Source organism: Myotis myotis, unplaced genomic scaffold, assembly GCF_014108235.1.
Source record: "Myotis myotis isolate mMyoMyo1 unplaced genomic scaffold, mMyoMyo1.p scaffold_m19_p_17, whole genome shotgun sequence".
Taxonomy (NCBI): domain Eukaryota; kingdom Metazoa; phylum Chordata; class Mammalia; order Chiroptera; family Vespertilionidae; genus Myotis; species Myotis myotis.
Genome location: NW_023416321.1, coordinates 10,390,849 through 10,415,755, shown reverse-complemented (window position 1 = coordinate 10,415,755; position 24,907 = coordinate 10,390,849). Strand labels below are relative to the sequence as shown.

Sequence of the window (24,907 nt, the reverse complement as noted above, 5' to 3'; positions counted from 1 at the left end):
ACCCCGCCCACAAGTCACATGGGTCACAAGCCCCGCCCCCACTCTTCGCTTGCTGGGACTTGTAGTGTTCAGATGACTGGGCTCCAGGGGATCCTCAGGGATCTCATTCTATGGAGCTTATTTCTTCCTCTAAAACAGCGGTTCTCAACCTGTGGGTCGCGACCCCTTTTGGGGTCCAACGACCCTTTCACAGGGGTCGCCTAAGACCATCCTGCATCTCAGATATTTACATGACGATTCATAACAGTAGCAACATTAACAGTTATGAAGTAGCAACGAAAATAATTTTATGGTTGGGTCACCACATGAGGAGCTGTATTGAAAGGGCCAGAAGGTTGAGAACCACTGGTCTAAAACAAGTCATTTACTTAACTTAAAAAAAAATTTCAAACTTTATTTCTTTCGGTTTTGAATGAGAAAGCTCCATCTCTTTGGATGGCCATTGAGAGGTCATCTTCATTTTTCTCCTGCCTCCACATAGCACTTCACTGAGAGTCTTATAGATGAGACCCTCTTTGACATTTAATCATGCCTCCCACCTACCCCTAAAGGAGACCCAACAATCTGCCAGGTGCCCCAGAGTTTGTGTTTCATCATTTCCTTTTTTCCCTCCTTAATCCTCATCCACGGACATGCTTAGAGAGAGGAAGTGAGAGCCAGAGAGAGAAACATCCATCCGTTGCCTTCTGTACGTGGCTGGAGGTCAGACCAAAACCCAGATATGTGCCCTGACTGGGAATGGAACTGGCAACGCTTTGGTGTTCAGGATGATGCTCAACCAACCGTGCCACTCCGGCCAGCATCATGTCCTTTAGCTTTAACTCTGTCGAGGTAGTACTCTTGCCGAAGGCTAAGAATGAACTCAGCAAGAGTCCTGCCAAGTCACCTTAGAGAGAATCCCCCATCTTTAATATCTGAGCGACCTCTGGCCTGCCTTCAGCAAGAATCCTAAACTGGTTTAGCAAGAATCCTTCCTACCCTTGGTGTCTCCTCCTTTTCATCATCTTCTTTCTTTCTTTTTAAAATTAAAAACATATTGATTAATTTTAGAGAGAAAGGGAGAGAAACACCCATTTGTTGTTCCACTTATTTACACATTCGTTGGTGTATTGGGACTATGAGGAGGTTACTCTCACCAACTGAGCTACCTGGCCAGGGCTCCTTTCCGTAACTTTCATCCACTTGTCCTTATTGTATTTAGAGTTGAGCACAATCTCTCTTCCCTATTGTAATGTCCCTATTGCAATAGTCCTGGATAAAGTCTTTCTTACCATTTTAATAAGGGTCAGCATAGTTATTTCATTAACACTGCACATGCTATCTCTGAAAGGTTAAACATAGAAGGGCCCCTCCTCCAAGGAGTGGCATCTGAAGTTATGCCCCTGAGGCCACTTTAGGTTTCAGTCAGGAGACTGAGCATTCCTAATTCTGCCTTCTCACAAGACCGGTGACGTTCAGCTGAGGTAAATGGATGGTGAGGAGTGAGTAAACCAGGGGGTGGGGCTTCTGTTGAAAATTCAAATCACCTTCTGAGTTACCAAAATAATACTCTTCCATTTTAAACTCTGTCCCCAAGGGATAATTGCTGTCTCTATCCTGGATACATTTCCTTAATTTTACTTATTAGCTTTTTAAAAACCACTGAGACAGACACCTCCTACACCCACATAAGCTTATGTATACATTAACATGACAACTGTTTCATGACACTTGCCTGGAACTTAAAAGTGCAGGTACAGCCCAGCCTCAGTAGCTCAGTGGTTGAGTGTTGACCTATGAACCAGGAGGTCACAGTTCAAATTCCCGGTCAGGGCACATGACCCGAGTTGTGGGCTCAATCCCCAGTGTGGGGCGTGCAGGAGGCAGCTGATCAATGATTCTCTCTTATCATTGATGTTTCTCTCTCTCTCTCTCTCCCTCTTCCTTCCTCTCTGAAATCAATAAAAATAAAGTTTTAAAAAATGCAGGTACATTTATTGTTCATTTTAGAAACTTTCTAAGAGAACCATCAACTCTTCAACAGAAAGCATCATATGACAATTTTGTACGTTCCAAGACTCTTAGAACACCTGGTCTCAAAATCCTTGTGTTTTGGGATCCATCAGTCCTAAACTATGACATCATGACCTTACCCAATCCTAATCAACTCCTGTCCTGCCCCGCCAAGCTAAACATCAAAGTCTCAAGCAATACCACGACTTTGTCCTGCTGCCTCTGAGCCACTAGTACAGCTTCTTACTATGGTAAGAAGAAACTCAGTTTTGTCTTACCAACAGATTGTTTTACTGATATTCTGGGAAACTATTTGACAGCATAGAATAAAAATAAGATTAACTAGTCTGATTTATTTCCAATAGAAATGTCAAGGGAAGGCTGCAAGTACAACCCTGTAGTATAACTGGATATGAAGGACTGGGACTTGATATTCAGACCTAGAGAGAAACTTTTCCACTCCTATCTTCAACTGCTAGGTGTGGAGGCAAACAAAAACGGGGTGGTGGTAGTTACTCTGTGCCTGACACAACGGATTTTCTAATTTAATCTTTATAAGGGAAGCACTTTTATTATCCCCATTTGACAGATGAGAAAATTGAGGCTTAGCAACATAAAGTACTTGTCCAAGCTCACGCAGCTAGTAAGTGCCATCAGAGGGCTTTGAACCCAGTATTCAGACTGAAGTGACGGCACTCTTAATCACTGCACTCACTATACATTTCATGAGAGTTCAGAATTCCAAAAGGAAAGACAAAAGTGTAACTGAGCTCAATGTCACCTAATATTGGCTTTAGGAGAAGAGCTTACACAGTGCTAAGATAGCACAGAATTAATTTTTCCTAGGGCCAAGAAGGACCCTGGCCGGGTGGCTCGGTTGGTTGGAGCGTCGTTCTGTGCATCAAATGGTTGTGAGTTCAATTCCTGGTCGGGGCACATACCTAGGTTTTGGGGTCGATCCCCAGTTGGGAGGTAACTGATCAATGTTTCTCTCTTACATCAATGTTTCTCTCTCTTTCTCTCACTCTCCCTCCCCTCTCTCTTTCCTTTCCTCCCTCTAAAAACAATAAGCAGATCCTCAGGTGAGGATTTTTTTTTTTTAAAGGAAGCTTTTATAAAAGAGGTGTTAAAGAAAAAATTATTCTGAAGCCTGTTAAAATGGAAAGAAACACTTGATTCGGGAATATTGCAATAGGAACATTATAATAGGGGAGAGAGATTGTGCTCAACTCCAAACCCAATAAGGGCAAGTTGGGATTTACAACCATCAAGCCAAGTGAAGAGGTCCGTGGATAAAAGAATTAGTAAGAGGGTAGGGAGGGTCTTGCTAACCTGACTTAATAGGATTCTTGCTGAAGGCAGGCTAGGGCTTGGTCAGATATCAAGGGCGGAGGATTCTCTCTCAACTACGTAGAGTTTTTAGTAAAGTTGGACTTGGCAAAGACACAGAAGTCCAAGGTGAGGCCTCGACGAGAAAAGGGCTCGGAGGAGCCTCATGAAGTTTGGTCAAAGAGAGTCATTGTCGGAGGTGACATTTGATTAATTTGAATAACACGCTTGACAAGCAGGAAAAAGGATGGGAGAGCAATGTGAGATGGAGGGAGAGCTGCTCATCTATAGCAGGGCTGTCAGGTGGGTTTCTCTGCGAGGACGGACATGTCCAACACCTGCGCTGGCTGTTCCAGTTACCACTAACACGTGTGGACATGTGCTGTTGCAGCTGGGAGCTGGGTGTTTCTATAATTTAGATTTAAATAGCCCTATGTCGTCGCTGTCCTGGCTAGCGCAGATCTACAGCCTCCGGGTAACAGGGGCGTGGACTCTGGGAAGGAGACGCAGGAGGCAGCCGAGGAGCAGGTGCCCACGCAGCAGCTGTTGCTTTCACCTTTGCCCTGAGCGCCAGGGCTGCCCAGCCCTGCCCAGCGGTAACGACTCTGGCCTTTGGACTCTCCACTGCACTGAGAAGGAAGGTGAGAGAAATTGTATCCCTGGCACTTGCTGTCTCTGTATCCACCCGGACTCAGCAGTTTTGTTTTTCAACGGCCACATAGTTTCGATGCCCACGTTGGAGAAAGAGGTTCACAGGTCGATGCTCAACCGCCGAGCCACGCCCACTTCCTTGTGATGGGCGCAGCAAGAAGGGGCTTCCAGGGGGGCCCTTGCTTCAGGGGAGCAGAAGCAGGGCTGGCTTTTTTCCCTGGGTGACTTGAAGAGTCCTAAGCCGAGAAACAAGAGTTTGTGTGTCAACTGCAAACAACCTTCTGAGGGTTCTGTTATTGTCTTACGATCTGTTTATTGAGTCAGGTGGGTTTCCTAAGGAACAAAAAGCCAGTGAAAACAAAAGTTTCAGACTCCCTCCCCACCCCACCCCACTCCCTCACACACACACTCTTGCCTCTGAGTTGGAGCTCAGAGGAGGGGACGCCATCCAAATGCTTTGATGACTGGAAGGACCCTCCAACATATTGCTTCAGCTTTTCACATCCGGGTTCAAAAAAGCTCCGTGACTGTCATGTTTCTAGCTTGCCCGGCACACATCACCAAAGCTCTCTGACTTCCTGGCTGTCCCTCTCTGGCGAGGGGGGTTCCAGCCTGCTTTGCTCTACAGTGGGGGCAGCTCTCCTGTTCGCTCTGTGTTTGTTCCTGTCATCACCCATGAAGGGACAGCGGTGCCAGGCGCTGGCCATTAGCTCCTCCTGCGGCAGGACTCTCATAAAGAGCTGGCTGTCAGGGATTTTAATGGAAACCCTCAGGAAACCACAAATCTTTGCGCTTCCCTCCAGCATCCTCTCCCTCATTTCCATCACAATATCACTCCAGAGGGACCAGAGACCCAAGCTGGAGCTTGGGAGAGCAGATTGGTAGGACACCAGGGGTAGAAAAAGGTGAAATGGGGGAGGGGAACAGAGCTGGCACAGTTGGTCTTAGGGAAGCATCTGCTGGGTGGCCGGTTGATGATGGTCACCTGGGCTCCCAGGGCCTTGGAGAGGGGGAGGGGCAAGATAACCCAGGGCCACCTGGAGGAAAGAGAGAAGAGGATAGCAGAGGTTTCTGGAAGATCCGCAGATGGGCCACTGATTTCACCCTCCGGGATGAATTTAAGCACCATGTAGCAGGCTGCTTGGGACTAAGCCATGCCTTTGCCTCTAGCCTCCTGCCTGGGCACATCAGCAGGTGTAGGTAAAACCGGACAACCAATGGGTCCGGGCTGCCTGTCACTACTTGAGCCAATTCAGCAGAGACAGGGTTCAATCATAATGAGCGTTTGTTCCAATACTGCCGGCAGTGTGGGAGAGCAGCAGGCCACCCACAAACCTCTCTGCACCCCCATAAGCCAGCTGCTTACAGGCGTGGGGAAGTAGGGTGTGCAGGTTGGGATGGGGCTTCATTGTTTGGGCAACAAGTTTGTTAATCTGCCAGAGTCCATTCATTGTCTTCACTAGCTGAGTTTAGACAGAGACCCCCCCCAAAAGCTAGTAGCCCTTGAAAGTCCTAGTAAAGGTCAGGGCTTGAAAGTCCTAGCAAAGGTCAGGGCTGTGCACCACCCAGTTAATCTAGGAACCACTCAGTTAATTTAGGTAATAATAGTTGAAGCATCCCTACCTTAGTTCCCTTAATTCCTTAGATACTTATATGTAGATCCTTGTTGATTATTGTTAATCAGATACTCCCGTTAATCTATTGATGAGCTAATCAGATACTCTGCCTACACTCGGAAATCTATTGATGAGTTAATCAGATACTTTGTCTATTCCTGGAAATTGTCTGCTGATCTGTGTGTCATTGAAACCTCCTTACCCTAAGGGCTACTCCAGATCAATAAAAGATTGGAGCGGCCTGAGCACGGAGGAAGTCCCTCTCCTTGAGTTGGACTTGCCCGCCTGGACCTCCGATATTGCAAAATTATCTCGTGTCTTTTTCTCTCATTTGTTGTGTGGCTCCTCTTTCAGGTACCGAACCCTACTCCACGCGGGTCGTGGAAGGAAACACTCGACATTAATCTTTCCATAATAGGCAATTCTTTTTTAAAATATATTTTTATTGATTTCAGAGAGGAAGGGACAGCGAGGGAGAGAGAGAGAGATAGATAGAGAGAGAGAGAGAGCTAGAAACATCAATGATGAGAATCATTGACTGGCTGCCTCCTGCACGCCCCACCCTGGGGATCAAGCCTGCCACCCGGGCATGTGCCTTGACTGGAATTGAACCCTTCAGTCCGCAGGCCGACGCTTTAGCCACTGAGCCAAACCAGTTAGGGCTACACAGGTTTTTTTGTGTGTGTGTGTGTGTTTTTAATGTCCATGTTGAGCCTCCCTGATGCCCCAGAGGTGGGGGATTATGGTGGTTCCTCTACTAAAGCTCTGCTTTATTCAAATAAGGGAAGTTCAGATGAAGTTTCTTTCTGCATCTGCTGTAGCTCATGGCAGTGAAAGGATTTTTTTAGTCCCTTCACCTGCCATTTCTCTGATGTCATTTCACAGCCTGACGTCCTGGGCACACGCGTGGGACACATGTTCCCAATGAAGGTGGTGAGAGCTTACACCCTCTAGGAAACTTTCCTGGACCGACTCCATCAGATGTGGATTTTGCCTCCTCCATGAGTCCTTTGGAAGAGGTTTCCTGAGAAGGGCCCGTTTCTCCTCCGTGTGTTTCCCTTCAATTGCCAGAAAAGATTTCTACCCTCACAGGAGAGTAATGATCCGTAGTCTCACTTCTTGGGACTAAATAATTGCTTTCACAGGAACAGCTACGTTTCAGTAGCATCAAATCAAGCATCTGGAAAGCTCTCAAGAATGAAGAGGGATGGATGGACATAGGCAACAGGAATCCTCAGCGGAGTCCTTACAGGTGTTTCTAAAATCGCTATGATTCAGGAACTTAAAGTTGATTTTTTGTTTCATCTTGCACCAATCCTGAATTAATCGAGGCAGAAACAGCTCTACTGGCTGCCAATCCTTGGAAGGTAGGAGTCTGGGTTGAGCCAGGTGTGGACGAAAACGGGGTCACAAACCTGACAAGCTCAGGGGAGGCCTGCATGGTGGCCTTACAAACTCAGAGACGGAAAGCAACCACAGGTGATCTGAATTAAAACTTCCTAATAAAAGGGAGTCATGGCGGGCAGTCATGTCAAGGCTGGTATCTTCTCTGACAAAGGTCAGTCTGTACCTTCACTGAGCCTGTCTATTGTCTTTCTGCATCTAGGATAACATACCTTGGGAATGTCAGGGTAATTTCCTTTTTCCAGACCCCTCTGGGCACAAACACTGCAGCAGAGCATAAACCACAAAACCCCTCATTGTTACTCGTGTTAATTGTTAACTGTTAATTATCTATACCCGCCAAGTAAAAGAAGTATGTGTCTATTCATTTTACTTGTTGTCTAATCCCCAAGATTCCCCCATTTTGCTTTCTCCTGCTTCCCTAATCTATCAACAATGGATTTCATGTAACCTCCTTTGATTCTGATGTATAAAATAAATGGTAAAACTGCCATTTTCCAGAACATTTTCTCAATCCGTTGAGAGTTTGCCTCCCAGTAATTGTCATCAATTTGGCTCAAATAAACTCATAACGATTCTGAAAGGTTCAAGTCCGTGCTGCTCGGGCAGGCTAAATAGCCACCTTAGAAGATAAAGAAAAATTGAATTTATTTAAAGAAAAGGGGATGGGGGTGGGAATATCCAAAGGGAAGAGCTACACAGCACTGAGCCAAAGGGTATTGGGTCCGTGATGGCAGCGAAAATGTACTCAGGACAGTAAAACAAGGAAGGCCATAGGACAGTGATGGCGAACCTTTTGAGCTCGGCGTGCCAGCATTTTGAAAAACCCTAACTTAACTCTGGTGCCGTGTCACATATAGAAATTGTTTGATATTTGCAACCATAGTAAAACAAAGACTTTTTTTGATATTTATTTTATATATTTAAATGCCATTTAACAAAGAAAAATCAACCAAAAAAATGAGTTTGCGTGTCACCTCTGACACGCGTGTCGTAGGTTCGCCATCACTGCCATAGGAGAAGCAACAGGAGAGCCGAGGCTGGGCTGCTTTAGTTCCCTGAAACGTCAGAGAGAAGCGGCCTTGGAGACAGGTTTAGGGGGTTAGCCTGGGACGAGCGGCTGCTACCCATTGCTCTCCTGGTTGCAAGTCCCCTGGGGTCCCTTAGGGGGAAGTGGGGGGGGGGGGAGGGCATAGCGCTGACATGCTTCTCTTGGGGAGAACCGGTGCTGGGTCCTTTGTCCTGAGCGTATTTATTGCTCTTTTATGGGTAGAAAGCTTAGGGGAGGTCTCAGGGGAGCGTTTCCATAGAATAGTCATCAGCTTTCCAGGTGTGCTTCTTCAGGTTCATGGTCTCCACGGATTGGTCGGTCCAGGGGGGAGGGGGGGTGTCATTAGTCAATGTAGCTGGTCTGGAGGCAGCCTCAGAGTCACTGGTCTGATTTTTCTGCTTTTCTGGGTCTGGAGTTAAAATACAACTGAGGCCTAGAGGTTGTACAACTGAGGACAGTAAAACAAGGAAGGCCATAGGACAGTGATGGCTAACCTTTTGAGCTTGGCATGCCAGCATTTTGGGAAATTGAGGGAGGGCAGCAAGTGAGGTGCCTCCCTGACGTCTTTAGGGAGGAAAACGTCAGGCGGTCTAAACTGCCTGACCAGGGATATGAAAGATCAGGGGTTCAAACCACATGACCAGTGATGTGCTAGGGGAGGAAAGGTTACCCTGGGCGAGGTTCTTGTTTTCCCAGTTTTGCCCCTTGCTAGGCATCATCCCTGCTGAGTTTCTGTACCTGGCCCACCGTCCTTGCTCTGCTCATGTCTGTCTAACAGATGCTCTCCAGGATGTTATGCTGACCCAGGTAGAAAAGGAAGGGAACCCCTATTATTTGAAACCAGTCAGGACTCTGATCCCCCCACCTGTCTGAGGACAGTCACCATGTTGCTGTGAGAAGCCAAGACCCCCCAACCTTGGGCGGCCCTCTCTTATTGACCAACTCAGTGGAGGAGCCACGATCTCCCATACGCTTGGGAGCTGTCAGGATTAGAAAAAGCTGAGCCGTTCATAGAGGTTTGTGATACCCATTTCACAGTTAAGAAGCTAAGCCTAAGAGAGGGCCTGAGATCTTGACTTGGGTCTCAATCCGATGCTCTCTGTACAGCGCCCCTGCCCCCCAGAGGGCCTAATTAGGAACCAGGCGCCCCTCGATCAGCGCAGCTGGAGCCGGGGAGCCAGACGGTTCGGATCTGCGCCTGCGCAGGGCGCCCCGACGGCGCGGTCGCGGTGGCCCCGCGGGGAGGGGGAGGGCGAGCCGCAGTCCAGCCCCGCGCGCAGGGAGCGTGGCTCAGCGTCCTCGCGTCTCCCGGGACAACCTCGGGCGCCGCGCCGGCCTCTCGGAGCGCAGGGGCGGTTAATTGGAATGAGGAGGGAGGAGGGGGGCATGGCAGCCCACCCCAGGGGCCAATCGAAGGCCTAGAAAGCCCTATATGCAAATATGAGGGCCGGGCGGACCCCAAAGTAGGAAGAGCGCGGGTTGGGGTTAGGGGTTGTCTGGCAGCCAATGGGAGCGTGTCCCAACCCTTCGAGGAGGGGGTCCTCAAGCGTGCTTGCGAGCGACCAGGGCCCGCACCGCCCGGGCGAGACGGGGGAGTAGGAATCGTGGGTAAGAGCTCCCCAAAGCCGGTGCTGGCCCTCGATCGCGGCCCCCCAGGGCCTCCCCACTGAAGACCCACACGCCCCCGATGTCCCCACGGGGCTCATTCCCCCAGGGCTATTCCTCGGCCCTCCCTGCTGGCGTTCCAAGGCCACAGCCTCTCACCCCGACGGCCCCTGCGCCCGTGGGCGCGGAGCCTCTCTCTTCTCAGTTGGTCTCAGTAACGCCCACTCTCTCCCAGCCCCGGACTCGAATTTACCGCTAAAATAACCTCATTCCCTTTTCTCATCCTCAAGGCCCCGATGCCAGGACCTTGCCCACAAACCGACCCTTCTTTTCCCAGCTCCACACACCCTTCTGTGCGCACATCTCTCCGGGGGCACCCTCACTTGCTGCCCTCCCTCGATTTCCCAAACCCCTGGCCCCCAGGGAGCTGTCCCTTCGATACCAGGGAATCCTGGGAATCGCACCACCCTCTCCACCCCCTCTTTCCCCATCGTGACACCCTCTCTTGATCACCTGTCTTCCTTTTTCTGGCCACGCCTTCCAGAAACACACCTGTGGTTTCCATGGCCAGCACAGCCCTCTGCAGCTGCTCCTGCCTCCTTCCCCCTCTTTCTCTCTCACTTCCATTTGTATTTCTCACCCTCCTAAAGGAAAGTTCTCCGTGAGGAAAGATCTCGTTGGGGATTTGAATCCTAGGAAAAATGTAACTTATCTGTGGGGATGTGCTAACATTGACTAAGCGCTGGTATGCGGCAGGCACTTTTAATACGTTCACCAGTCCTACCATCATATTTTTATTTTACAATCTAGCCCTTATTTTGGAACATGCACTGCTTTAAAAAATACTAACTTATCTTTAAAACAACCCATAGGTCATAGGATGAATATTATCTTCATTTTTCTTATGAAGAAACTGAGGTATAAGAGACTCAGTTTCTCATCCATAGTCACCCTCCCAGTAAGTGGCAGAGGTAGGTTGCATCCAGATCCGTCTGCCTTTGCTAGTAATCCACTGAGTACTGTGGAGAAAATGGCTGGGCATGAGCTTGCTCTGAAAACTGCACCGTCCACTCTTGTGAAATTCCTTAATTTTTAGCAGAATAAAAGATGGCATTTGAGTCAGCACGATTCTTATTGTTCCCAGTGAATGTGGCCGGTCATTCTCAGCACTTTTTAAAAATTAATTCATTTATTTAAAAATTATAGTTGACACACACTCTTATATTAGTTTCAGGTGTACAATATAGTGATTCGACATTTATATACCTTACAAAGTGATCACCATGATACGTCTAATGCCCATCTGCCACCACACAAAGTTATTATGATATTATTGATTATATTTCCTATGCTATACATTAGTCTCAGCACTTCTTCTTGGCAAAAATTCAAAGGGTGGCTAGAATGAAAAGCCAAAAGGCCATAAAAGGCATCTTATTTGATCCTGCCTCCATCAACGCTCAAAGCACTTTTCTAGATAGGAAATTTTTAATCCTCTTGGTGATCCTGTAATCACAGAGAAGATAGGGAATGAGAGAGGAGATAATTATAGTAGTCCCCCCCTTATCTGCGGGAGATATACTCCAAGATTCCCCAGTGGATGCCTGAAACCACAGATAGTACCAAACCCTATATGTACTGTTTTCCCCCCCTATACCTACATACCTGTGATAAAGTTTAATTTATAAATTAGGTGCAGTAAGAGATAAACAACAATTAAGAATAAAACAGAGTAATTATAACAATATACTATCATAAAAGTTATGTGAATGTGGTCTCTCAAAATATCTTATTGTACTGTACTCACCCTTCTTGTGATGATGTGAGATGATACAAAGCCTAGGTGATAAGGTGAAGTGAGGTGCGTGATGCAGGCATTGTGACGTAGCATTAGACTACTACTGGCCTTTTGACGACCCCTCAGAAAGAGGATCATTGAGCAATGCCAGTGTTGATGGGTGGGTGTCGGGAGCAGATGGTGTCGATGGTTGGGGAAATGTAATAGTGTTTTCAGATCTCAGTTGACTTTGGAAAGCAAAACCGTGAATGATGGGGGACCTATGTATTTGGCTTCGTAGGGTATACGGTGTCAAAGAGGCAAATCTGAGAGCAAGTCTGTAAGCAGACCTCTTACCTCCACATCTTCCCCTCACCCCAGTCCACGCCAGCCTTTTCCAAGAGCTAGCCACTGGAAGCCAAGGGAGAGATGCTTCTAGTAGAGGAATGAGGACCAAAAGATGCAGAGGGGAGGGAGGAAGGAAAACCTATTGTCTGGGGGAAGAGAAGGCAGTCACAGGCAGACACAGCAGGAGGGCTCTTCAGTGCCGCATATTTCTGCAGACTGAAAGAAAAGCCTGGGCTCTGAAGGTCAGGATGAAAAGATTTGGCTAAAACTTGAAACATGTTCCCCTATTGTTCTTTTTTTTTTAAAATATATATTATTGATTTTTAACAGAGAGGAAGGGAGAGAGATAGAGAGCTAGAAACATCGATCAGCTCCTCCTGCACATCTCCTACTGGGGATGTGCTCGCAACCCAGGTACATGCCCCTGACCGGAATCGAACCCGGGACCCTTCAGTCCACAGGCCCACGCTCTATCCACTGAGCCAAACCGGTTTCGGCCCCTATTGTTCTTTTTTAAAAAAACCATATATTTTTATAGAGGGAGAGAGAGAGAGAGAGAGAGAGAGAGAGAGAGAGAGAGAGAGAGAAACATCACCTCTGAGAATCACTGATTGGCTGCCTCCTGCATGCCCCCCACTGGGAACCGAGCCCGCAACGCTACCCCGGCATGTGCCCTGACAGGAATCGAACCCCGATCTCCTGGTTCATAGGTCGATGCTCAACCACCGAGCCACCCCAGCCGGGCTCTCCTATTGTTCTTTTTAAAAAATATGTATTTTATTAATTGTTTACAGAGAGGAAGGGAGAGGGATAGAGAGTTAGAATTGATGAGAGTAACCTCGATCAGCTGCCTCCTGCACACCCCGTACTGGGGATGTGCCTGCAACCAAGGTACATGCCCTTGACCGGAATCGAACCTGGGACCCTTCAGTCCGCAGGCTGATGCTCTATCCACTGAGCCAAACTGGTTAGGGCTCCCCTGTTGTTCTTAATCATATGATCCTTTCCTGCCATTTACAGGACACCGTATTAGTTCAGCCTTGCAAAGAAAGCACTAAACCTTATTCTACCCCTTTGCACCACCTCTAGGGGCAAGAAGAGTAGTCAACAAGTATAGTCCAGAAATAACCTGCAGTGTTTGCATGGAGCCATCCTAGAGCTCATTTCCTCCCCCTGGTGGCCAGGGAAGGTCATTTTCATGCAGTCTAACCCCGCTTTGGTTAGCAGCCTCTGGCTTGGAAGATCCCAAGCTCAAACCCCATTCTAAAATGGAAGAAAATATCAGATGTTGTTCACTGTCTTAACTATCCTATTTGGGAAGGTGAACTGAACGTGTCTTGGGTAATTAAGAAAAACAAAACTGAAGATTGTATTCCTGTGTTTGCTAGATTGGTAGGCCAACGTACTCTTCTCTTTTAAGCTCCCAAAGTAAAGGTGCGCACTGCCTGGTCACTTACCTGGCATAATGGAAAGGTAAACAGAGGGGCAGGAAGCCGGGGCTTCGCTCCTGGTTCCACTGACTTGCTCCCTGGCTTTGTGCAAGTCAAACCTCCTCTAAAAATCAAACAGGTTGACCTAGAGTCACTCTCCAAAGCCCCACCCAGCTGTAATATCCAGGAATTCACTAGAGCTTGGAAAATGTTCTAGTTATACCCCTACTAAGAGCCCCGATACGAGGTTGATATTGGTAAAAAGAAGGGAAAGAAACAGTGAAAATAATTACCTAGTGGAAACCATAGAGCTGTTCCCAGGTTATGGCAAAATTGGGAGACCCAGGCCCCTGTGGGAATTTGGAAGCAGTTGGCTTTAAGGAAAATGCTGTGGGACCAACTGATTCTCAAGGGACAAAAGTCACCAAGACTCCTTGTGGGAGCCAGGAGATCAGTTGCTTCACTTTATGATTGTACCGTTTATGGGTGATCAGCAGAAAGGGAAAGGCAATGGGTGGAGTGTGGAGGCAAAGCAGCCCATGGAGTCAGACAGACCTGACTTCTAATCCCAGCTCTGCCTCTTACCTTGCTCTCTCCTTGCCTTAGTCTTCTCATCTGTAATAGATTGAAAATAATATCTATGATAGGGCTTTATCAGAAGGCAGGAGAGACGGTGGGAACCCCCAGGTTAGCAGGGAGGAAGTAGTTGCTGAGACTGGGAAGGAAAATCTGGTAGAGCCTAGTAAAGCCTAGAGTAGACTGAGAGGGTTCTAGCTTCAGCCAGGGTCATATCTAATTCTTGTTCTGGAAATGAAGGCGTGACTGTGTTTGGTCCAGCCTTGGAGGAAGCAGCTTTTGTTCTAAGGCCTTGCTGCTTGGAGGTCAGGCACCTCCAGATGTCTGTGGGGCCAGGCATGTAGCCTAAATGACAGAAGTGACCTGGACATACTAACATGTTTTTTTCTCTCTTAATGCTACTGTAAGGAAAACAATAGCACAAGGGCAACCGTCACTTGGCTCCTGTATCAGAGAGACAATAGGGAATGTTAGGGACTGGGGCAGACACGGAAAATGTCTAAAGAGGAAGCCATTCCCCTGCTCTGGTTAATTGCTGGCATGAAGCAATGGGGACCTATTTTCTGAAAGAAATAGGGGAATCTGGGAGTTTTATGAAAAAAAAAAATCTACATTTTCTAGTACTGGTAACTACTATTTAGCAACTATAACAACCACCACACACTACTGTGGGCTGAGTAAATGTTTCTGCAGGCGAGATTCAGGATGTAAGCCCTAGTAGCAACCTTTGAGCAAGTTACTCTCTTGTGGGAGATTGTGGAGAGAAGCTGGCAGGGTCTAGCCCAGGGGTGGGCAAACTTTTTGACTCGAGGGCCACAATGGGTTCTTAAACTGGACCGGAGGGCCGGAACAAAAGCATGGATGGAGTGTTTGTGTGAACTAATATAAATTCAAAGTAAACATCATTACATCAAAGGGTACGGTCTTTTTTTTCAATAGTTTTATTCATTTCAAACGGGCCGGATCCCAGCCGTAGTTTGCCCACGGCTGGATGGAGCAGGAAGGCGAGACTCGGGGAAAAGAAAGCCAGGGGACCAAAGGCACCAGAAATAGCCACATATGACAGCAACCGTTGTTTGCCTTACACCTGTCTCAGGTGCCACCGAAGTGGCTCAGGGGAAGGAAGGTAGGCAAGAATGCTGTAGTGAACTAGTTCCTTTAAAAGTACATGGGCCTAGCCCTAGCCCTAGCTGGTTTGGCTCAGTGGGTAGAGCGTCGGCCTGCTGACTGAAGGCTCCTGGGTTCAATTCTGGGCAAGGGCACATGCCTGGGTTGCAGGCTCGATCCCCAGTAGGGGCCGTATCTCTCTTCTCTCTGAAAAAAAAAGTACATGGGCCAAGTTTCTTGCTATTTGTGCCTGAGGCTCTCTCTTGTGAGAGTAAACAATTTGACCTTTGGTGATGACGTTGTTGTTCTCTTTGAGGCAGACAAATATAAGCAGTCATAACTTGTTCTTCCTACTTGGACAAGGATATGAAAAAGAGCCAAGACAGCCCACAACTCGAGGCCAAATTCAGGGTCGGTTTTCTCTCCTCGAGTTAACATTAACCTTTAGGTAAACGGGGCCACTCCTCAAGGGCTTGGTAAACCGGAGCCGTTGTGGATGGAGGTCGAAGGGAGTGGAGCTGGCTGTTTACCTGGAAGGAAGGGAGCAGCCGAAGGTCAGGATTTCATGTACTTTAGCCTTCTTGAAGTTTGCCAAGAATGCGCCTGTTCGCTGGGAAAAATTGACTCTCAGGGCCCAGGTTTCATCGCTAAGTTGCACTGAGCACAACTCTTTCTTCCCCTGAGCAGGTGTCACCGTAAAGGGACCTGGGTGTAAGTGACAGCCCGCTTCAGCAAGGGAGAGAAACAAGTGCCCATTCTTGGCCAACTTCATAGTTCTGCCTCCCTTTTGGGGGTGGCTGTGAGCATTCAGTGAAATGGAATATCTGACAATTATTTGAAAAGTCCACATACAGGTTTGTTATTAAACTAGTGACCCGGTGCACAGATTCGTGCACATTGAAAGGAAATTAATTAGAAGGTGCTGGTGGGGTGGGATTGGGTGAGATGGGCTGGACATGCCCTGGAGCCAGCCTCTTGTGGTCCCTCCCCGGCGTCTGAGGAGTGAGCAGGGTCCCTCCAGCAGGTGGGGTCCCTTGGCCTGGCCTGCGGGGATTGGTCCAAAACTGGCCCTCTGACATTCCCCAAGGGGTCCCAGAGTGTGAGAGGCCACTCTGCAAAGTTGCCGAGGTACAGGGTGTGGAACACAAACCCAAGTGTGCAGTAAACGAGATTCAGGGCTGACAGTGCCCCAGCAACAACGTAGCCCACCGCTAAAGGTGGAATCGTGCGGCCTTGCGAGGAATTGGGCTCCCTCCTCTCTGGTTTCGGGGTATGTCACCCGAGAACTGCCACAGCCAAGTCACTGCAGCTTGGCAGCTCCTGCACTGAGCGTCTGCCCCCTTGGTGGTCAGTGTGCGTCATAGTGACTGGTTGATGGTTGGACACTTAGCATATTAGCCTTTTATATATATAGACAGAGGCCCGATGCATGAAATTGGTGCAAGGGGCTCGGCCCTCACAGTCCCAGCTTCATCCGGAAGGTCGTCCAGGAGGACAACTGGAAGGATGTCTGGAAGGTCTTTAGGCTGTCGGGTCTAATTAGCATATTATGCTTTTATTATTATAGATTATTTATAGGTTTAGAGCCCCTCCCCCCAATTTTGGTTTGGGAAAGGGACAGAGCGAGGTGGAAGGGTGTAGTCATGTTAAAAACATGGCCGTTAGGCATAAAATTGTCTTGAATTAGCAAGTCTGGGTACAGAGGAGAGGTGATTCCCAAGAGGTTGTGTGACTGGTGAGCCTGCTGTAATTGCATATTGCTGGTTGTAGTCCAAAGGGTTGGAATCCCTCTGGGAAACAACATGGTGATATAAAGAAATAAATACATAACATACATAAGCTACAGTATTTTCATATTCATTAACCTAGTACTTCTGGTCCTGGATATGTGTTGTAAGAAAATAATCCCAAAGAAGTAAAAGGCTTTCTGTACATGAAAGTGTACATTTTAGAGCTAGTTATAGAATAATAAAGTTGGAAGCAACTTACATTGTTAACAATAGGGCAATGGTTGGTTAAATTCAGACACATTCCTTTAACGGGGTATTATTACACAACCATTAAAAACTAGAAATATGTAAAGTTGGCTATAACCGGAAGGATATTGATATGATATAAAGTGGCCAAAAAGCAGATACAAAATTCTTTACGTGTTATGGTTACAATTATATAAGAATAATTACGCTTGAAATTAATACTAGCCCTGCTGGTGTGGCTCAGTGGTTGAGCCTTCGACCTTTGAACAGGAGGTCACTGGGTCGATTCCCAGTCAGGGCACATGCCGGGTTGTGGGCTCCATCCCCAGGAGGCAGCCCATCAGTGATTCTCATCATTGATGTTTCTATCTCTCTTCCTCTCTCTGAAATCAATACAAAAAAAATTAAAAAAATTTTAAGCATAAAAAAGAATATACAAAAGGGCCAATGTTGCCATGTTAGGGTAGAAGAGCTAAAGGTGACTTCTCACCCTACCCTCTCCTAAACTTCCTTTAATGTTATAGTATTTCAAAAATAGTAATAATAAATTCGAATAAAGATGTTATCACTATCTTTACAAGAAGTTGAAAAGTATGCGAGGGAAGAACAGGTAGTAGAATCAAGAGGACTACAGGCATTAAAAGAGAGGACTGGGTGGTAGGAGGTTGGCCAGGGTTTGGAGGTGAGGAGAAGCAGGAGAACACCAGAAATAGGCTGGATGGTCATAGAAGTCTTAGATGTGAACAGGATATAAGTCAGTTAATTAGGCCTGGGCAGTTCTGGGTTACACAGAGGCAAACTAAGCACCTTCTTTTTTTTTTTTATTGCTTAAATTATTACAAAGGGTATTACATATGTGTCCTCCCCCCCCCCCCCCCCGCCCTTGACAATCCCCTGGCCTCCCCTACCCCCCAGTGTCTTATGTCCATTGGTTATGCTTATATGCATGCATACAAGTCCTTCGGTTGATCTCTTGCCCCCCTCCCTCCTGCCCCCCAACCCTCCCCGGCCTTCCCGCTGCAGTTTGACAATCTGTTTGAGGCAGCTCTGCCTTTGTATCTATTATTGTTCAAAAGTTTATAATGGTCTCTATTATCCATGAATGAGTGAGATCATGTGGTATTTTTCCTTCATTGACTGGCTTATTTCACTTAGCATAATGCTCTCCAGTTCCATCCATGCCGTTGCAAATGGTAAGAGTTCCTTCTTTTTTACAGCAGCATAGTATTCCATTGTGTAGATGTACCACAGTTTTCTAATCCATTCATCTACTGATGGGCACTTAGGCTGTTTCCAGATCTAAGCACCTTCTTAAGGATTAGTGAAGCAGGGGTATTAAAAACCATTAAAAAAAAAAAGACTTGATATTTGAAATTCAAGCAGACATCAAAGAAGTCATCATGGGGGTGGAGGGATGAGAATTTTGCAGGCCTTCCTTACGAGTATTTTATGATGGGTCTTGTTTTCACTTGGAATGGGATGGTGGGGGAGACACGACAGCCTCTTTTGTGGTTGGGGTCTCCGAAGCTCTGCTTTTGTGCCCTGGGCTTGAGTCAGTCCTGCGCTCCATGAGCACCGGTTGCTTTTGCTGTCAGGACCACAGGTTGCCTGCAAGGGGTTTCGTGCAGTGCCCCAACGTTAACAGGCCTCCTCAGAGCACCTCATCTGCACCCCCGGGACTGACTCCCTCAGCTAGGAAGGCTTGCAGCGGTTCTCAACCCGTTTGTCGCGAACAATGAAAATACATCCTGCATATCAGATATTTACATGACAATTCATAACAGTAGCAACATTACAGTGATGAAGTCGCAACGAAAATAATTTTCTGGTTGGGGGTCACCACAACATGAGGAACTGTATTAAAGGGTCGCGGCATTAGGAAGGTTGAGAACCACTGGCTTAGGGCTTGGTTCTGAGGCTGTCTCCAGACACTCACTCACTTTAATAATAAGATTGTTTACCAGGTGGTGCCAGGCATAGCATCTCAGCCTGCTCCTGAACGTCCCAGGAGGGAGAAACCACAGCCAGGATTGGCCGCGGGAGTCCCTCAGGCCAGCGTCAGGGGCAAAAGATGGAATCAGCTCCCTCCCGGAGCCTGGCCCCAGCGGTAGAGGTGTGGTGGCCTTTGATACACGGCCACCTGTTGCTTGGTCCCAGAGCACTGGTGGACCACCGCCATGAACAAGAGAGGGGGTCCCCCTGCAGGTGGACCCAAGTAACTGCCGCCCTCTCTGCCTTCTTTCCAGGGGGGGCCTGTATTTCCCCAGAGTCTCCTCCCAGTCCAGGGAGATGCTCCAGCCTCAGCCTTTGGAAGGCAAGAAAGGGACCGAGTCAGAAGAGAGGGAGGACAGTTCCACGGCAGATCTGAAAGAAATCGTCACCTTGGTTTTGGTGGGAGAGAACATTGCGACACCAAAGGGGCTTCAGAATGCCCAGCAGCAAGGCAAGAAGAAGAGGAAGAAAAAGAGGTTAGGATTGAAAGATGGGGGATGGGGACCCACGCTGGTAAGAGCAGGAGGGGCCTGGGAGGAAGGGGGCCTTGGCTGCTCATGTCCGATGAGACTGTCAAAATCACACCACTTCCGGTTCAGATAAAAAGGAGCCACTCTAGATGATGTTTTCTAGAATGAGATGATGGTGCATGTCATCTAAAACCACACCTTGCCCGAGTCTTTGCTGTGTTTGTGTTCAGACTGCCTTTTGTGATTATTTTTTAAAATGGCGTGGGGCGGGCTGGCTTTCCCGCAGCCCTACCTGGGATGGGATGTCCCTGGGTGTGGCCTCTTGTTCCGGCCAGTGTGTCTGTCTCTGTCTTGCTGCTCTTCTTTTTCTCTTTTCCAGATGATTGGTGATCAATATGTGCAGCTGCCGATATGAGAGTGGTGAGCATCTGCATTCGAGGAATCCGCGATGGGGACCCACTGGGTTCCCCCACAGGGTTGGGAAGGGTCACGCTTATGTATTTTTGAGGAAGAAAAGGGGTGTCTCCCAATCCTGTTCTTTGCTTCTCTCAGCTCATTTAACTATTTGAGGAAGTTGGGGAGCTCATTCCAAGGAAATAAGGGTTTGACCGCAGGGCTGTGTCATTAGGGGATCTGATTGTAGAGACGGCAGCTGTTGCTACAATCAGTGGCTCTTTTTAAATTTTTAATTAAAAAAAAATATATTTCTTTTATTGATTTCAGAGAGGAAGGGAGAAGGAGAGAGAGAGAGAGAGAAAGAGAAACATCAATGATGAGAGAGAAACACCGATTGTCTGCCTCCTGCACGCCCACCCCGAGGATCAAGCCCGCAACCCGGGCATGTGCCCCTGACCGGAATTGAACCCAGGACCCCTCAGTCCGCAGGCCAACGCTCTATCCACCGAGCCAAACCAGCCAGGGCTCAGTGGCTCTTTTTATGAGCACAACTTCCAAACGGGCAGTCCCTGAGCTGGAGATGACCTGTAGGCCTACTTTGTTCTACAGAGCGGAGGTGTTGTCATGATTTTAATTTCAAATTTGGATGCTTTGGGCCGGCCCTGACTCTCCTGGTCCCTGCAGGCACTTCTTCCTCTCCAGGCCCTTGAAGGCATTTGCGTTGGTGTTGGCATCAGCTCCCAGTTACCAGTGCTAACAGGGACAGGGGGAGGAGGATGTGAGAGCGTGTGTGTGGATTTGAAATACATTGTGTAATGTTTTTCTGTTCATTGACTCTACTAATTAAGCTTGGCTCAGGCTGATGTTAAGGATTTAGGGCAGTGATGGCGAACCTTTTGAGCTCGGCGTGTCAGCATTTTGAAAAACCCTGACTTAACTCTGGTGCCGTGTCACATATAGACATTTTTTGATATTTGCAACCATAGGAAAACAAAGACTTATATTTTTGATATTTATTTCATACATTTAAATGCCATTTAACAAAGAAAAATCAACCAAAAAAATGAGTTTGCGTGTCACCTCTGACACGCGTGTCACAGGTTCGCCATCACTGATTTCGGTTTATATTCCCTGAACATTCAGTGCTTCGTGTTTAGGGGAAAGCCAGACGCCCACTTCCTGGCCAGGGGAAGCCAGGATGGTTAAAACATTCATCCCAGATAACCTTCTAGGGGATGATGGGGCACAGGCTGTATTTTTTAAATAGCTTTCAACTCTTTGTGTTCCTTTCTTGGCGATGATGTCTCTAGGGCAGGGCAAGATGGCTTCAGTCCTAGGCAGCCGCGATGTCTCACTTCCGTGCTTAGTCTGGGAGCACCTGGGAATGTCACTTCCCCACTTTATGCTCCTCCCTCACCTCCCGGGCTAATGGGCCTTTCTTTCTCCAACCCCCTGGCAGTGCGTAGGGCCGCCCAACAGTATGGCCTTCGAGAGGGAGGGGAAAACGACGACTGGACTCTCTACTGGACTGACTTCTCAGTGTCGCTGGAGCGGGTGATGGAGATGAAAAGTTACCAGGTATCTGGGTCAGAGCTGGTCCTCAGCATAAGTGGGGTCCTCACTGTCCCCCAAGGGTATCCCATGGGTACGCTCGTGTCCCCCATTGTTCACGAATTCCGGCTTCCATTGCAGAAAATCAATCACTTCCCAGGGATGAGTGAAATCTGCCGCAAGGACTTGCTGGCCAGGAATATGAGTCGCATGTCAAAGTTGTTCCCTAAAGATTTCCACTTTTTCCCTCGGACCTGGTGTCTTCCTGCTGAGTGAGTGCCGACCCGAGCTCCCTTCTCCACTCCCCACCCCAGTTCCATTTCCCACAGGGTCTCCCATCTCTCCTCCTGTTCAGGAAGAGAAGGGATATGGGGTGTGGCCAGGGTTCCCAGACTTTCCTCACTTGCTTAGTAGCAACTTAGAAGGAAATGTGTTTGCCATCAGGTCAACAGGCACCTCCGCATTTCATAGCCACCGAGGACCATTGAGTTAAGTGACTTCTCCACTGGTCACAGGCTCCTTTGAGTTAAAGTGCAAAACAAGAAATATAGGAAGACTGAGATTTATAGTCCATTAAGTTTCTTTCTCTCTTCTGAATATACTTTCTTTTCTATTTAAAAAAATATATTTTATTGATTTTTTACAGGAGGAAGGGAGAAGGATAGAGAGCTAGAAACATCGATGAGAGGGAAACATTGATCAGCTGTCTCCTGCACACCCCCTACTGGGGATGTGCCTGAAACCGAGGTACATGCCCTTGACTGGAATCGAACCTCGGACCCCTCAGTCTGCAGGCCCATGCTCCATCCACTGAGCCAAACCAGTTAGGGCTATACTTTCTTTCTTCTTTTTTTTTTTTTTTAATATTGATTTCAGAAAGGAAGGGAGAGGGAGAGAGATAGAAACATCAGTGATGAGAGAGACTCATTGATCGGCTGCCTCCTGCACACCCCACTCTGGGGATCAAGCCAGCAACCCAGGCATCTGCCCCAAACAGGAATTGAACTGTGACCTCCTGGTTCATAGGTCAATGCTCAACCACCGAGCCACGCTGGCCAGGCTGAATATACTTCCTTCAAAGTATGTTCAAAGATGGTATTTCCTCTCTCACACACTGGCTGGAGGGGAGATGTTACAGAGAAAAAGCTGAGCCCAGAGTGGGGCAAGAGGCCGATTGACCCAAGGCCACATCACTGGGCTTGAGCCAGATTCAGATCTCCAAATCTCCACTCTGCAAACCAGAAGATCAAACTCCTTGTTCACGGCTAACGTTATGGGGTGTGCAGTATATACAGTGGGGCCTTGACTTATGAGTGTCCCGACTAACGAGTTTTTCGAGATACGAGCCGTCTCTCGGCTGATTTTTTGCTTTGAGTTTTGAGCTAAAATTCGGGTTACGAGCCAGCTTCAGATACCCAACCGCTAGTTGGCACAGCGAACGTCACAGTGAATGCCACAACATCAGCCCAGCATGATGTGTCTCACTCATTCACTTTTTGATTTGACATACGAATAATTTGAGTTACGAGCTCCGTCACGGAACGAATTAAACTCGTAAGTCAAGGCCCCACTGTATCAGCACCCTGTCTGCGTTATGTCATGTACAAGATAGGGTGTCATCACCCTCATTGTGTAGATGATGGAACTGAGGCTTTCAGAGGTCAAGTCCTTGCAAAGGGTTACACTGGTAAGTGGTGTTGCCTGGGTTTAAATCCAGGCCCAAATTCCCTCCAAAGCCCACCTTCTCCCCACTGTGGGTGCTTTCCTGGCTCTCCTATTACCAGGCCTCGGGGCGTCTGTCTTTCAGTCCAAGGTGTTTTTCACATTAGATCATTTTGTTTGTTTGTTTTTTAAATATATTTTATTGATTTTTTACAGAGAGGAAAGGATAGGGATAGAGAGTTAGAAACATCGATGAGAGATAAACATCAATCAGCTGCCTCCTGCACATCCCCTACTGGGGATGTGCCCGCAACCAAGGTACATGCCCTTGACCGGAATCGAACCTGGGACCTTTCAGTCCGCAGGCTGACGCTCTATCCACTGAGCCAAACCAGTTAGGACTGTTTGTTTGTTTTTTAATGTACAGAGTTAGCCTTCCTTTTTACTGCTTCCCAGCTAAAAGTGTATCTCATTCACTCCCTGTCTGGTAGCTGGGGAGACTTGCAGAACTACAGCAGGTCAAGAAAAAATAAGACATACATTTGTAAGCCGGATTCGGGCTGCCAAGGGAGAGGTATATTCATCACCCGGACGGTGAAAGAAATCAAACCGGGGGAGGATATGATCTGTCAGCTCTATATTTCCAAGGTACTTCTTCATGGTGATTGTTTATTTATCTCCACAGCAACCTCGGGCTGTAGCTCCACTGGGCTGAATGAGGAATGAGGGAATGGAGGGCAGGGGTGAGGGTGACGCCGAGTCCTGCCTTCTGCCTTGGACTTTGTCAGCCCAAGCCTTCTGCCCTGATATGACATGTGCCCGGGCCAGAGCGTCCCTCAGCCTTGCACCCTGTCCGTTGGCCTGGCTCTACCAGGCTGGTCCCTTGCCTCTAACAGACGACAGCTGGGAGAGCACCTTTGGTCATTGAGGAGAGGAGAGTGGTCCTGGATCGATAGTGGTAACCAGCTTTACTCCATGACTGGAGGTCAGAGGTCCCAGCAGGATAGCCCACTGCAGGAAGGGAGCCCTGCGGAAGTGTACATGGAGGGGGAGGCACCGGCCAGCATTGCAGGCCAGCACCGCAGGGAGAACTCTTACAGAACTGCAGCCATAACATAGCCCTGGATAGTGACAGAATGTTCTTCATCACAGGCTGTTTTTATTTTTTTAATCCTCACCTGAGGATATGTTTCTATTGATTTTTAGAGAGAGAGGAAGAGACATTGAGAGAGAGAGAGAGAGAGAGAGAGAGAGAGAGAGAGAGAGAGGTGAGAAACAGCGATCATTTGCCTCCCACACACGCCCTGACTGGGGATCGAACCCACAACCTAGGTATGTGCCCTAACTGGGGATCGAACCTGCAACCTTTTGGTGTATGGGACGATGCTCAACCAACTGAGCCACCTGGCCAGGGCATCACAGCACTTTTTAATGCTATTTAAAAGTGTGGTTTAGTGACTTGTACAAGATCATGTGGCTAGTCACTGAGCCCAAACCCCCATTTCCCTGTCCCCAGCCCTGGCCAAGTCTGCACTCTGTAGCAAGAGGCAATGTTGGCGCTGACGCCAAGAAAACCAGACGGGGCGCTAATGACTTTCAAGTCGAATCTCTCCGATGCTGGTGTCACTTCTGTTCTCTCCTCCAGCCCTTTATCATCGATGGGTTCAAGTTTGACCTACGGATTTATGTGCTGATCACATCCTGTGACCCTCTCAGGATTTTTACGTATAAGGAAGGACTGGCCCGCTTCGCCACGACCTCTTACTCCCACCCTTGCACAGACAACCTGGTGAGCTCAGGGGACATGCTGCCTTACCTCCCTCCCTTAGTGTGATAAAAAAAAAAAAAAAAAAAAAAAAAATCCTAGTTAAATCCACTAACACTTTCACTAACATTGTGGATTTGGCTACCGTGGCTGAACACTTCACACTTGCCGGGCTGCATATGTTCTTTCCTTGAGCCCTCCCAGGAGCC

The 24,907-nt window shown here is 47.9% G+C and overlaps 1 protein-coding gene across 1 annotated transcript in view; it reads left to right on the top strand.

Moving 5' to 3' along the window:
- The first annotated feature begins 9,483 nt into the window (after window positions 1–9,483).
- Window positions 9,484–24,907, top strand: part of TTLL6 (tubulin tyrosine ligase like 6) — a 30,357-nt gene continuing 14,933 nt past the window's right edge. The window contains 8 exon segments of the mRNA XM_036342192.1: window positions 9,484–9,612; window positions 9,614–9,651; window positions 19,109–19,330; window positions 19,704–19,744; window positions 21,180–21,298; window positions 21,413–21,543; window positions 23,425–23,581; window positions 24,579–24,722. Of these exon segments, the coding sequence (XP_036198085.1) occupies window positions 9,550–9,612; window positions 9,614–9,651; window positions 19,109–19,330; window positions 19,704–19,744; window positions 21,180–21,298; window positions 21,413–21,543; window positions 23,425–23,581; window positions 24,579–24,722 (915 nt within the window). The 5' untranslated portion in view covers window positions 9,484–9,549.